At 45.9% G+C, this 13,619-nt stretch overlaps 1 protein-coding gene across 2 annotated transcripts in view; it reads left to right on the forward strand.

Annotated features, from left to right (window-relative positions):
- ABHD2 (abhydrolase domain containing 2) overlaps positions 1–13,619 on the forward strand; it is a 119,890-nt gene that overhangs the window by 88,326 nt on the left and 17,945 nt on the right. For both annotated transcript variants that reach the window (XM_008070615.2, XM_021718836.1), the window contains one exon: positions 7,826–8,009. In XM_008070615.2, coding sequence (XP_008068806.1) covers positions 7,826–8,009 — 184 coding nt within the window. The remainder of the gene's footprint in view (positions 1–7,825; positions 8,010–13,619) is intronic.

A 13,619-nucleotide genomic window follows, 5' to 3' on the forward strand; every position in this document is an offset into this window, starting at 1 on the left:
GCAACTTGGCGAGACCTCATCTCTACAATAAATCAAAAATTAGCCGGGCGTGGTAGTGCCCGCCTGTAGTTCCGGCTACTTGGAAGGCTGAAGTGGAAGGATCGCCAGAGCCCAGCAGGTTGAGGCTGTGGTGGCCGGGAGCGGCCACTGCACTCCGGTCCGGGTGACAGAGTGAGACTCCAACTCAAAAAAAAAAAAATACTATTTCTTTCTTTTTTTTTTTTTTTTGAGTAGGAATCTCACTCTTTTCCCAGGCTGGAGTATAGTGGCATGCTCATGGCCACTGCAGCCTCAATATGCTGGGCTCAGGTGATCGAGCCTTTTGCCTCAGCCTTCCAAGTAGCTGGAACCACAGGTGTGCACCACCACACCTGGCTAGTTTTTTTATTTATTGTAGAGACAAGGTTTCATCAAGTTCCCCAGGCTGATATCAAACCCCTGGACTCAGGCAATCCTCTCGCCTCCACCTTTCAAAATGCTGGCATTACAGGCATGAGCCACCATGTCTGGCTCAGTACCATTTCTTATGCAGACAAATAATGTCCCAGGCACAAACCATTGCTCCAGCATGAATGATATATCGGGTGTCTTAAGCATATTTAAACATCTTCCCCTGTTTATTTTTTGCTAGATTTTTGAATTGACCTGATTTGTATTGAAAAAGAAATGCATACACATGGTAAAAAAAAAATGCAAACAGTGCCAAAGGCTACATGCAGTGGTAAAACTAAATCTCTCTCCTACACTGAACCCCCAGTTTTCCTCCCCAGAAAATCAATATCTGCTACAGTGTTTCACTAAATATTCAGTCAGATGTGTGTGTATATAGAATCTCTTAAAACTCAAGCATCATTCCACAGCCTGGAACTGGGGGGAAGGGGGAACCAGCAAACACGAGGGAGTGCTGTTTCTGCTTTTGTCCCTTGGTGAGATAGCTCAGAGTCATTCTATGTCAGATCAGGCTCAGTGTCATTCTTTTTCACAGCAGTGTAGTCCTTCATTTAATAGTTCCCTACTGGTAGAAGTTTAGGTTATTTATTTCCAGTCCTTTGCTGCTACAAATGGCACTGCAAAATGAAGATTCTTGTACATACACTTTTGCATACTTGTACAGAAATATCTGCAGTCTGAAGTCCCCAAAAGTGGAATTGTTGGACCAAAGGTGTTCACTTTTAAAAACATTAATAGGGCCAGGCTCAGTGTCTCAACCAGTAATCTCAGCACTTTTGGAGGCCGAGGTGAATGGATGGCTGAGCCTGCAGGTGCAAGACCAGCCCAGGCAACTTGGCGAGACCTCGTCTTTACAATACCTATAGTTCCAGCTATTTAGAAGACTGAGGTGGAAGGATCACCAGAGTTCAGCAGGTTGTCGCTGGGGTGGCCGTGAGCATACCACTATACTCCAGCCTGATGAGTGAGACTCAAATTCAAAAAAAAAAATTAATAAGCCAGGTTTGGTGGCTCAGCCTGTAATCCCAGCAGTTTGGGAGGCCAAGGTGAGTGGATTGTCTCAGCCTGCGGGTTCAAGATCAGTTTGGGCAACTTGACAAGACCTCATCTCTACAATAAATCAAAACTTAGCCGGGCATGGTAGTGCGTGCCTGTAATTCCAGCTACTTGGAAGGCTGAGGTGGAAGGAACGACAGAGCCCAGCAGGTTGATGCTGGAGTAGCCGTGAGCATGCCACTGCACTCCAGCCTGGCGATGGAGTGAGACTCTAACTCAAAAAAAAAAAAAAAAAATTAATAGATGTTACCACATTGCCTTACGAGCCTATACCAGTGTACACTCCCTCATAAGTGGAGGGACCAGCAGGTCTGTTAGCCACTCTCTCCCCAATCCTGGGCATTGGCAAACTTAATCTTTTCTAACATGGGCAGTAGAATTGATTTCAATTGTCATTTTAATTTGCCTTTATTTAATGACTGACATGGAGCATCTTTTTGAACTGCCCTTTTAAGAGACCAACACAGTTTGGTAGTGCACAGTGTCTTGTGCCTATAATCCCAACACGTTGAGAGACTGAGACAAGAGGGTTGCTTGAGCCCAGGAGTTCAAGACCAGCCTGGGCAACATACCAAGACCTTGTCTCCACAAAAATTTTAAGGATTAGCCAGGCGTGGTGGTGCTGTAGTCCTAGTTACTCAGGACACTAAGCCAGAAGGATCACCTGAGTCCAGAAGGTCAAGGATATGGTGAGCCATGATCATGCCACTGCCTTCCAGCCTGAATGACAGAGACCCTGACAAAAAGAAAGAGAGAGTGAGGGAGAGAGAGAAATCAGAAACTTTGGAGGTAGGGCCCAGCAAACTCATTTTAACAAACTCTCTGTTAAGACACCATCCCCTGAGTTTTCTGATTCAGTAGGTTTGAAGTAGGGTCCAAAAACATGCATTCTGAGCAAGTTCCTGTTCTGTTGCTAATGCTACTGGTTCGGGGGCCACGCTTTGAGAACAACTGAGCTAGAGCATCCTTCCGGCAGTAATATTTGACCTCCGTGCAGCTTTTCCAATTTACTCTTTACAAGAAAGTTTATCAGAAAACAATTGTATATATTTAGGGATTTAAAGTTTTTGTTAGGTATTCGTTGGATCTAGCGGAAGCGCCTGTGTTGAACAGGGATTTACCCTCTGTAGGTGAACCTTGCATTAAGGAAATGTTTGGAAAGCTGCTCAAGGATAAGCTTCCGATGCTTCCGAAAGGCTGAGCAGTGCCCCCATCTGTGAAGGTTGCTTACTGCAAGTAGAAAGGGAAGGGAGGATGAAAGGGATGTCGTAGACTGATCCCTCCCAAGCCGGCTTGGTGGCTCAGTCTGTAATCCCGCGCCTTAGGGAGGCAGAGGTGAGTGGATTGCCTTGGGAGGCTGAGGTGAGTGGATTGCCTGAGCCCGCGGGTTCGAGACCCGCCTGGGCAACTTGGTGAGACCTCATCTCTACAATAAATCAAAAAATGAGCTGGACGTGGTAGCGCGCACCTGTAGTTCCAGCTACTTGGAAGGCTGAGGCAGAAGGATCGCCGGATCCCAGCAGGTTGAGGCTGCGGTGACCAGGAGCGGCCACTGCACTCCAGTCTGGGCAACAGAGTGAGACTCCAACTCAAAACAAAACAAAACAAAAAAATGCCCTCCCAGCTAGGCGTGGTGGCTCATGCCTGTTGTCCCAGCACTTTGGGAGGCCAATATAGGAGGATTACTTGAGCCCAGGAGTTCAAAACCAGCCTGGGCAACATAGTGAAACCTCATTTCTACAACAACAACAACAAAAAAAAGAGCTGGGCATGGTGGTGTGCCTGTAGTCCTAGTTGAGGAGACTGAGGTAAAGGATCTCTCCTGAGTCCAGGAGATGGAGGCTGTGGTGAGCTGTGATCATGCCACTGCACTTTAGCATGGGCATCAAAGTGAGACTCCAACTCAAAAAAAAAAATGCCCTCTCATATTGGTCTGTGCTGGAGAGATCCTTGTTCCTTAGAGCTATGGTCCTGATCCCTGGTTGCACATTGGAATCACCTAGGGATCTTGTAAAAGCACACCCATGCCCAGGTCCCACTCCCAGACATTCTGATTTAATACACCTGGAAAGGGCCCAGGCATTAGTGTTGAAGAACACTGCTTTAGAGAAAAATCTAGAAATGTAGATTGGCCTATTCAAATGTTAAGCTATGAAGTCTCACATTGTTTGGCAACAAATCTCCAGAACATTTTCATCTTGCAAAACTAAAACTATACCCATGAAACAATAATTCCCTATCTCTCCCTAGCCCCTGGCAACCACCATCCTATTTTTTTGTCTTTACAAATTTGACTAGTCTGGGTACATAATAATAAGCGAAATCCTGTAGTTTTTGTCCTTTGCAACTGGCTTATTTCACTTAGCATAATGTCCTCCAAATTCATCCATGTTGTAGCACGTGACCAGATATCTTTCCTTTATAAAACTGAATAATACTCCATTATATACGTATACCATATTTTGCTTATCCATCCGTCCATCAGTGGACACTTGATCAGTTGACACTCCATCAGTTGGTTCCACTTTTTGGCTATTGTGAATAATGCTGCTATGAACATAGGTGTACCTAAATATTTTTTAAAGAAGAGAATTACAGTCAGTTATGATAGTTAACACTGAATGCTCATTGTATTCCGGGCTCTGGTCTAAGCTGTTTATGTATAGCACCCTTTTCAGTTCTCCATACAACTCTATGAAGTATTTACTCTTATTACCTCCATTTTACAGATGAGGAAACAGACCCTGAATGACTTGGTAACTATTTCCCACAGTTCCTTCACAATAAAACTCATCTGAGTTATTTGTAAAAAGTACCCATTCCCAGTCCCCAACCTATTTCTTCAGACTGCAAACCTCTAGCAGGAAGTCTGGAACATATAGGTTTTCCTTGTACTTCAGGGGCTACTTGTTACTAGAGGGACGTTGGGAGCATTTGGGGTCACTAAGTGGTGGGCCCTGACAGTCTGACCACAGAGCTTTTTCACTCAGAACAAGTTCAAATTGCTCTTTAAAGGACCTGTTTTCAGGTCTCCTGTGGCCTAAGGGAGATGAACAAATGTCTCTAATGAGATTTTTTGATTTGTTGCATGGTGATGCTGCTATCAGCTAATTTCTTTTTGTGTGTGTGTGTGTGTGAGTTGGAGTCTCATTCTGTCACCCAGGCAGGAGTGCAGTGGCATACTCATGGCCACTGCAACCTCAACCAATTCTTCTGCCTCAGCCTTCCAAGTAGCTGGAACTACAGGCATGCACCATCATGCTTGACTAATTTTTTTGATTTATTGTAGAGATGAGGTCTTGCCAAGTTTCCCAGGCTGGTCTTGAATTCGTGGGCTCAGGCATTCCTCTCACCTCAGCCCAGCTAATTTCTAGTTGTGATCTTAACTGGTTCCTTTTTTTTTTGAGTTGGAGTCTCACTCTGTCACCCAGACTGGAGTGCAGTGGTCGCTCCCGGCCACCGCAGCCTCGATCTGCTGGGCTCCGGCAATCCTTCCGCCTCAGCCTTCTGAGTAGCCAGAATTACAGGCACGCACTACCATGCCCAGCTGATTTTTTTATTTATTGTAGAGATGAGGTCTCACCAAATTACCCAGGCAGATCTCGAACCCGCGGGCTCAGGCAATCCACTCACCTCAGCCTCCCAAAGTGCGGGATTACAGGCTGAGCCACCGAGCCTGGCTAACTGGTTCCTTTTAAAGATCCCTTCTTTATATCACAGCTCCCCATTTGAAATCCAGTGTTCTAGAGGTACAATATTCCTTTCATTGTTACCTTTTTAAAAGGGAAACTTGGAGATGAATATGACCTAAATGGGGGCAAAAGTGTGGCATTTAAAATTCCAGAGTTAAGAGTTCAAGGTTACCTGTAGCCCAGCTTTTTGTTCTTTCCCTGTTCCTGGACCCATTCAGAGGTCTTGTCATCAGAATCCACTCAATTTAGCAACTGTCTGTCGAAGGCCTGTAAACTGCCCCAGCCACTTGATCCTTGAATATCTCACTGGAGAGGGAGCCATGCCTGCTTCTCAGAGCTGGTGCTTAGGTCTTACTGTATTGAAAAGGAGCTGCTCTTGGCCCTGGCTTTCCCCTTAGTTTTTTTTTTTTTTTTTGAGTTGGAGTCTCACTCTGTCACCCATACTGGAGTGCAGTGGCCGCTCCCGGCCACCACAGCCTTGACCTGCTGGGCTCTGGCGATCCTTCCACCTCAGCCTTCCAAGTAGCCAGAATTATAGGCATGCGCTACCATGCCCGGCTGATTTTTTGATTTATTGTAGAGATGAAGTTTTGCCTGCCCAGGCAGGTCTCGAACCCGCAGGCTCAGGCAATCCACTCACCTCAGCCTCCCAAAGGCGCGGGATTACAGGCTGAGCTACCGAGCCCGGCTTCTCCTTAGTTTTAAGCATCTTTTGCTTAAGCTCCTTATTCAGCTCCTTCCAAACCTCAGGAGTACCCAACACTTTCAGATCATGATCATTAGTCAAAGTTGACGGGACATTATCTGGGAGGAGACATGAGAGAGCCTCCAGGGGTATCAGGAATATGCTACATCTTAATCTGGGTAATGGTTACCTGGGCATAAATGTGTGAAAATTAATTGTGCGTTTTCCTGTGTGCACGTTATACATTATTAAAAATAAAAATAGCCCAGCACGGTGGCTCATGCCTGTAATCCCAGCACTTTGGGAGGTCAAAGCAGAAGGACCACTTGACGCCAAAAGTTCGAGACCAGCCTGGGCAACAAAATGAGACCCTCATCTATACAAAAAATAGAAAAATTAGCTAGGTGTGGTGGTGCATGCCTATAGTCCCTGCTAATTAACTGGGAGGCTGAGACAGGAAGATCGTCTGAGCCTGGGAGGTCAAGACTGCGGTGAGCCATGATTGTGCCATTACCCTCCAGTCTGGATGACAGAGTGAAAACCTGCTCCAAAAAAAAAAAAAAAAAAAAAAACCAATGAGAAAACAAGCCCAAAAAATATAATAAAAATAAAAAAGAATGAGGCAGTTTCATATGTATTAATACGTAATATTGTAAGACATAAAGGGAAAAAACAAGGTACCAAACAACGTGTGCGTTACCACTGGTATTTTTAAAAAGAATATAGACTTACCTTTCACTGTATCCTTTACAGCATTTGAATTTTATACCATGTGCATGAGTTACCTACTGAAAAAAAATTGAACGTGGATTCCTGGGCCTGGCCCACATCATAGGGAATCACCTTCTCTTGGGGTGGGGCCCAGGAATGCCAGCTTCTGACACCTTCAGGGGCTTGTGTGCACACTGCAGTTTAAGAGCTCACTAGTCTGGCTTAGACTGTGTCCTACTACAAATGGAAGGCAGGTACAAGGGAAGCTTGCCCAAGGCTCAAAAGGGAGTGTCCCCCATGGTTTGCTAAATAGGGAAGGAGTTGTTCAACTCTATTAGGGATGTCAAAAACTCTGCACCAGGGCCAAGATCAGCAACTCCTTGTTCCACTGTAAGTCTTTGCTCTTCTCATGCCAGTCTCATAATGGCTTCCTGCCAATATCCTTAATTTTCTCTCTTCGTTTTACTTTCAGTCGGTTTCCTACAAAGCCTGAGGTCGAGTCTCAGAAGGGTGTGATGAATCCCTTCACCTGTGTCTGACTATTACTTTCCTTCTCTTAGCAAAGTCAAACTAGGCCCAAACAGGAGTTCAGAGGTCTCCTCTGTGTATTTCTGAATGAGTCTGCTTCCCTTGATGCCTTATCCCTGCGTCACCAAAAATGTTGTACCCTCATCCTACAGAGCATCCTGGCTATCTCCTTGGACCAAAGATTGTCTTTCTTCCCCTCCCCAATGCTAACAATGCTCCTGTAAATAACATCCACTTGGTACTTTTCTTAACACCATGAATCATCATACACATGGGTATAGCATCCCATTTGGTAGCCTAGGAAGCTAATCCCGAAGGGTTTTGCTCTTGCTTTTATTTCAATCTGTGCATGAACATATGCACACCCTGAATATCCACTTTGATTTTCATGAGCCTAGACAGGTTTCTTGTGGCCTCCTTTAAAGGAACATTGCACATCTGATACATACTCATGGCACTGCTACTTCCCTGTTTCCTGTTATCCCTAGGGCATCTGGGAGCTTCTTTCTGGATAGCGAAAGATCATTGTCTGTATGTCTCTCTTGTTACACATAAGATGTGTGTGTGTGTGTGTGTGTGTGTGTGTTCTCTCTCTCTCTCTCTCTTTTAGTATATTGGCACTCATTTAGTAATCCTCCAGCTCACATTTTCTCTAGATTTTTTGCACTGAAATGATTGAGTGGCTTCACCCTTTTGCCCACAGGCTGTACATGGGAATTCGGAGCCATGGTGAACTACATCAAGAAGACATATCCCCTGACCCAACTGGTTGTCGTGGGCTTCAGCCTGGGTGGAAACATTGTGTGCAAATACCTGGGGGAGACTCAGGCAAACCAAGAGAAGGTCCTGTGCTGTGTCAGCGTGTGCCAGGGGTACAGCGCACTGAGGTGAGTAGTCTCTACCTTCCGTTGAGTCCTTCAGTTAGCAATCATTTATTGAGATGCCCCAATGCATGAGACAGTAGTCTGTGAAGTCCAGGAGAACACTGTGGCAGATGTTTTTGAATCTTGGAGTAACCTTGTTTTGTTTCCATACCAGACATTGGAGTTGTCCCATCAGACCCCTTAAGTCTAGAATATGGTGCTGCATTTCAGGGTCAGATCTGTAGTTGGAAAAGCCAGAGCTCCCCTCAGCAACTGCTGTATACCTAGGGAATCTCTTTGAGATGACTTAAGCTGTTCATGCCTCAGGAGTTGAACAGACCTGTGGGCTAATGAAAGAATGCAGGAGACTGGCAAGCTGGGATCTGAGAGGTGGGCGCTGTGATCCCAGATCCCTCCTACCTGCGGAAAAGTTGAGTCTCTGATGGCATCTGGAGGGGAGCTGAAGAAGTCACTTAATCATTGTCCTCACCTTCAAGTATTCTTTTCTTTTAAGCATCCCAGACAGAATCACAAAGGAGATGACCCACGGGGTCAAGCTTTATCTCACCCCTGAGTCTTCTGTCAGCAGACACCCCACAGAATAAGTGCTAGGAGGGCATGGTTGTCTGCTGTGATTCCCCCTCAAGATCACTGCTGCCCCAGATCCCTTGAGAGTCACCACACTTGTACTCGCATGCACACACACACATGCACACACTCACACACACCATGCACATCTCTCCAGACTCTTCAAATGCATTCATATTTTTTCTATACTCTTCATGGTGTCTCTGAATTACAAATGTCTATGACCACTTATTAAAGATCTTCTGAAGAAATCCAAAACTGCACAAGAAAGTACAAAAAAAGAACCTCCCTTATTGATCCAGTATAATGCTCAATAGTCCTTATAGTTATTAAAAATAATCCTTTTTGCCTCAGCTATGTCACTCATGCTGCAGTTTATACCTATTTTGTTATTTTCTGATAGGTAGAGGTTTTCTATATTGTTTCCAAAAGTGAGTACTACTGGAATTTGAAGTCAGCATGCCCACAGGGCAAATGAGGGCCCAGGACTCAGTTTCTCCTTGTGAAGCTCAACGTTGGCCAGAAAAGAAGATCTCAGTATATCCAAAGTAGGGATGCAAAACATCTCTGAGGAAGCCTCTCCTGAGTTCTAGGGCCAAGGTCTAGATTCCAGTTTTCCTCATCTGCAATATGGGGATGATAATAACAACAAACCATGCCTACCTCCTAGCACCTCTGTGAGGGTCACGTTAGTTAATGAGTCTGAAGTACTTAGAACAATGTCTGGCACATAGAATGTAAGTAACTGTTTATCATCATCATCATCATCTCCTATAAAATGAAGACTGTTTCATCAGTGGATCACAAAGACCAGTCTGGTGAACTAGAGACTATATCACTTCATTCACAATCACTTGGAGGATCATGTCAGATATGAATTCAGTTTCTCGGGTCCTACCCCTGGAGATTCTGATTCATGGAGTCTGAGGTATGGGACTCCAGAAATCTGCATTTTTAGACACATTTCCCATAGGTGATTTCTGATGTTTAACCATGTTTAGCTGTCACCGGGCGTGGTTACCTCAGTGGTCTCCAGCTGGCGCATTCCAGGACTAGGTTCATCTTCCTGTTGGGAATCTTTCTCTTGACTCCTCTGGACACTCTGAGGATCCAGCTGAAAGGACATTCTCTAAATTAACCAAAGTCTCGTCCTTCTCAGTCACTAGGATAAGACAGAGGTGAGCAAGGGGCCCACTGCAAGGTCCACCGGGACAAGGCCTGGAGGAGCCACAAGGCCAGAGGCTCTTGTCTGCTCTCTCCTGACAACTGGTCCAGTTTTCAGCAAGCCTCTGGCATCTATAAAATTGGAATCACTAGATGCACTTCCTAAAGCAACTGCTGTGAACTTACTGTGAACAGTGACTTGTGTTCAGAGACCGCTGGGTTGGATAAGTAGGAGGATATTGGACAAGTTTGTTTTCTTTTTTTTTTCCCAGTGTCAGACTCTTAAAATGACAACAGCTTCATTTCATTTTGTTGCAGTAGCGCCATCTGCTGTTGGCAAGAGCACATGCCTGACACAGCAAACGAAGGTGTTCAACTCAGGCAAAAAGGTTCAGGAAGCTAAAATCTGTGAGGTGCTAGACATTTTGCAGACAGTTTGCTACACAGTCCCTTTCTTGAGATCTCAAAGAGTTTCACACATATAATTACCTATTGTTACATCAACCTCATGCAATAAGAAACAAAAGAGGCAACTTTATTCTCTGGGGCACAGAGAGCCAATGTCCAGGCTAAGGTCATGTGGGCCTGTATGCTGCCAGGTCAGATAGACGCCGTTGCCCTGTGTGTGCTGGTGCAGGCTCAGGTCCCCTCGACATTTTAAACAGATCTACTGGCTGAATGAAGAGCAGTTCCTTACTTTCAACTGGTATAACCTTTGTTTTCCTGCCGAGGCTTGAGGGCGATGAGCCCTTTCAGCACTGGGATGATGGCAGCCGCATGTGCGTCCTTCCTATTACGCCGAGGTGGAGCAGGGAAGGCCCGTCTGCCTCTGCAGGGGCCACACAGGAGTTCATGCTTCTGGTAAATCCTTCCCGGTTGAGTCTGGAGAACCGCTTGCTCAGTGATTCCCTCCCTCTGGCTTCTCATCCCGGTAGCTCGCCTCCCTTCTAGCCAGAGCCAGTAGAAGGCTCAGAGAGAAGCCAGCCCTGCTTGCTGTAGTCGGTAAAGTCCAACTTCTGCCAAACATGCTCACATTCTACCCTGTATGGAACTACTGAAGGAAGGACACAGACACCCTGGAATTACATGGTGTCTAGACGACTTTAACATGTTTCCTCAGCATAAACAGCTGGCAGGTAGCCCTGGGAGTCTGTGTGGTCAGACATCCTTCTAGGTAAATGTGACACAACCCTGACAAGGTGGACAAATTCCCTGCCCTCAGGGAGCTTAAAGAAAAAGGAAGGCCCAGCACTTTGGGAGGCTGAGGTGAGTGGATTGCCTGAACCCGCGGGTTCAAGACCCACCTGGGCAACTTGGCGACACCTCATCTCTACGATAAATCAAAAAATCAGCCAAGCGTGGTAGTGCATGCCTATAATTCCAGCTACTTGGAAGGCTGAGGCGGAAGGATCGCCGGAGCCCAGCAGGTCGAGGCTACTGCACTTCAGTCTGGGCGACAGAGTGAGACTCCAACTCAAAAAAAAAAAAAAAAAGAAAAGAAAAGAAAAAGGAAGGGAAGCGTTTCTGGTATGGTTTCAGGTAAAGTCAATTCTTTTTTTCTGAGGAAGCCCTCAATAATCTTACATTGCAGAACTGACCAGTAATAATACAGCTAAATTAAAAGCATTTTATTGCAATTTTGTTGTAAAAGGTAGTTTGTGTCTGAGGACCTCACAGCATTTAATGATGATAGAATGATATTCACAAAGCCACAAGCTAATATACATTACTGATATGTTACACACTAGGCACGTGGGTGCTGAGGAAGTCCTCAGTCAAGCGGGGAGACCAGTGGGGAGATTTGGAAGGAGGTGAAGGTAGGGAGGACAGTAGCACAGTGTCCAGACCAGGGACAGAGGCCCCTTACGGGGCAGTGGAGGAACTGTCAGAGGAGGACATCACATCTCCATAGATGTACTTATGCTTCTAGCTAAATGCATGTGTTAGCCTCATACGTCTTGGCCACCTAAACGTCCCATTGCTTTTAGCAGGACTTTCCTGCCACAGAGCAGGACTAGGCCCCACATTTCCTGCCAAACAGTGTATATATTCTTTTTTGTTTTTTGTTTTGTTTGCTTTTAATGGGCTAACTCCAGACTGAAAATGAGATGATGACAAAAGCAAGCATTACCATTTCTAAAGTCACTCCATAGAGTTGTCCCTTCCTAAAATCTGAGTTTATAGTTGAAGAGCTGTAAATATAGTGACTTTGAGCAATCATTAATTTTGTATCAGAGCTAAACAAACAGGGAAAAACTTTGGGGTTTAAACAGGCTGTGGACAGAATTTCAACCCAGGAATCGGCCTAAATTTTCCACCACTGAGTTGAGAAACTAATCTGACCACACAGTTTGCTCTTCGTGCCTCAGGGATTTTCATTTATTTTTGTTGCTGTTAATTGGTTTTAATCAGAGAAATGAGGGGCTGTGTTCATACCTTTTCACTCGAATCCATTCCTGTAAATGTACATTCTAAGGGAAAATACTCTGATAAGGAAGAAAAGGGCTTGGTGGGTCCCTGCCCTAGTCTGAGCTCCTGCCTATCCTGCCACCCCAATGGAACTAACAGAGCCCAGCCAGGCAGGTACAGTCTCTTGGCCCACGCTGCGTGCAGTCTTCTTCTGCTCATGCTGTTAAACTGAACTAGTTAGAGGTAACGCCCTCCCCCCAGGTTGGCTCCCCCTGAAGGGCAACCAGCTGCCAGCATGGAGCCTTCTGCCTGGGTCTCTTGGCTCCAGAGGCTCCACTACCCCTGCTCCCAGAGGCCAGACTGTTCAAGGCAGAAGCCCTGTCCTGTGCTTGGTTAAGCCTACCGAGAACTGTTCACATCTCTGTATCTGCTTCCTCCTTTCTGGGGGCTGGGCTGATCCAGGTTTTGCCCCCACTACAGTATTACTTTCTTGTAGGGCCAAGCTAGAAATAATCCATATGTCCAGCTTGTGGGACAGTTAAGTGAATTATGATACATCTACTCAGTCGACAAGGCAGCTTTTATTTTTTTATCAAGAAAAGTGTATAATATGATAGAATGTACATATTAAAAGTAGGGAGGACTACAACTATGTAAAAAGATGGTTTGTAGGGAGGGGAGATGAGTCGGGTTTTTTTGGGGGGGATGTTGGAGTCTCACTTTGTCACCCAGGCTAGAGTGCGATGGCATGCTCACGGCCACCCCAGCATCAACCCGCTGGGCTCAAGCAATCCTTCCGTCTCAGCCTTCCAAGTAACCAGAACTACAAACGTGTGCTACCACGCCTAGCTAATTTTTTTGATTTACTGTAGAGATGAGATCTCACCAGGTTGCCCAGGCTGATCTCAAACCTGTGGGCTCAGGCAGTCCTCTCACCTTGGCCTCCCAAAGTGCTGGGATTACAGGCTTGAGCCACCGTGCCTGTTGTTAGTTGGTATTTAATGGGTATAGAGTTTCAGTTCTGCAAGATGCAAATGTTCTGGAGATCTGTTGCACAGCAATGTGCATACACTTAACACTAATGAACTGTACACTTAAAAATGGTCCCAGGTACTAGGGAGACTGAGGCAGGAAGAGCATTTGAATCCAGGAGTTTGGGGCTATAGTGTGCTATGATCACACCTGTAAAGACCCACTGCACTCCAACCTGAGCAACATAGTGAGACCCCATCTCTTTAAAAAAATGGGTAAGCCGGGCTCGGTGGCTCAGGCTGTAATCCCGCACCTTGGGAGGCTGAGGTGAGTGGGTTGCCTGAGCCCACGGGTTCGAGACCTGCCTGGGCAACTTGGCAAGACCTCATCTCTACAATAAATTGAAAATTAGCCGGACATGGTAGTGCACGCCTGTAATTCCAGCTACTTGGAAGGCTGAGGTGGAAAGATCGCCAGAGCCCAGCAGGTCGAGGCTGCGGT

This window comes from Carlito syrichta, unplaced genomic scaffold (genome assembly GCF_000164805.1).
Source record: "Carlito syrichta isolate Samal-C Ts95f unplaced genomic scaffold, Tarsius_syrichta-2.0.1 Scaffold313872, whole genome shotgun sequence".
NCBI classification, from domain to species: Eukaryota; Metazoa; Chordata; class Mammalia; order Primates; family Tarsiidae; genus Carlito; species Carlito syrichta.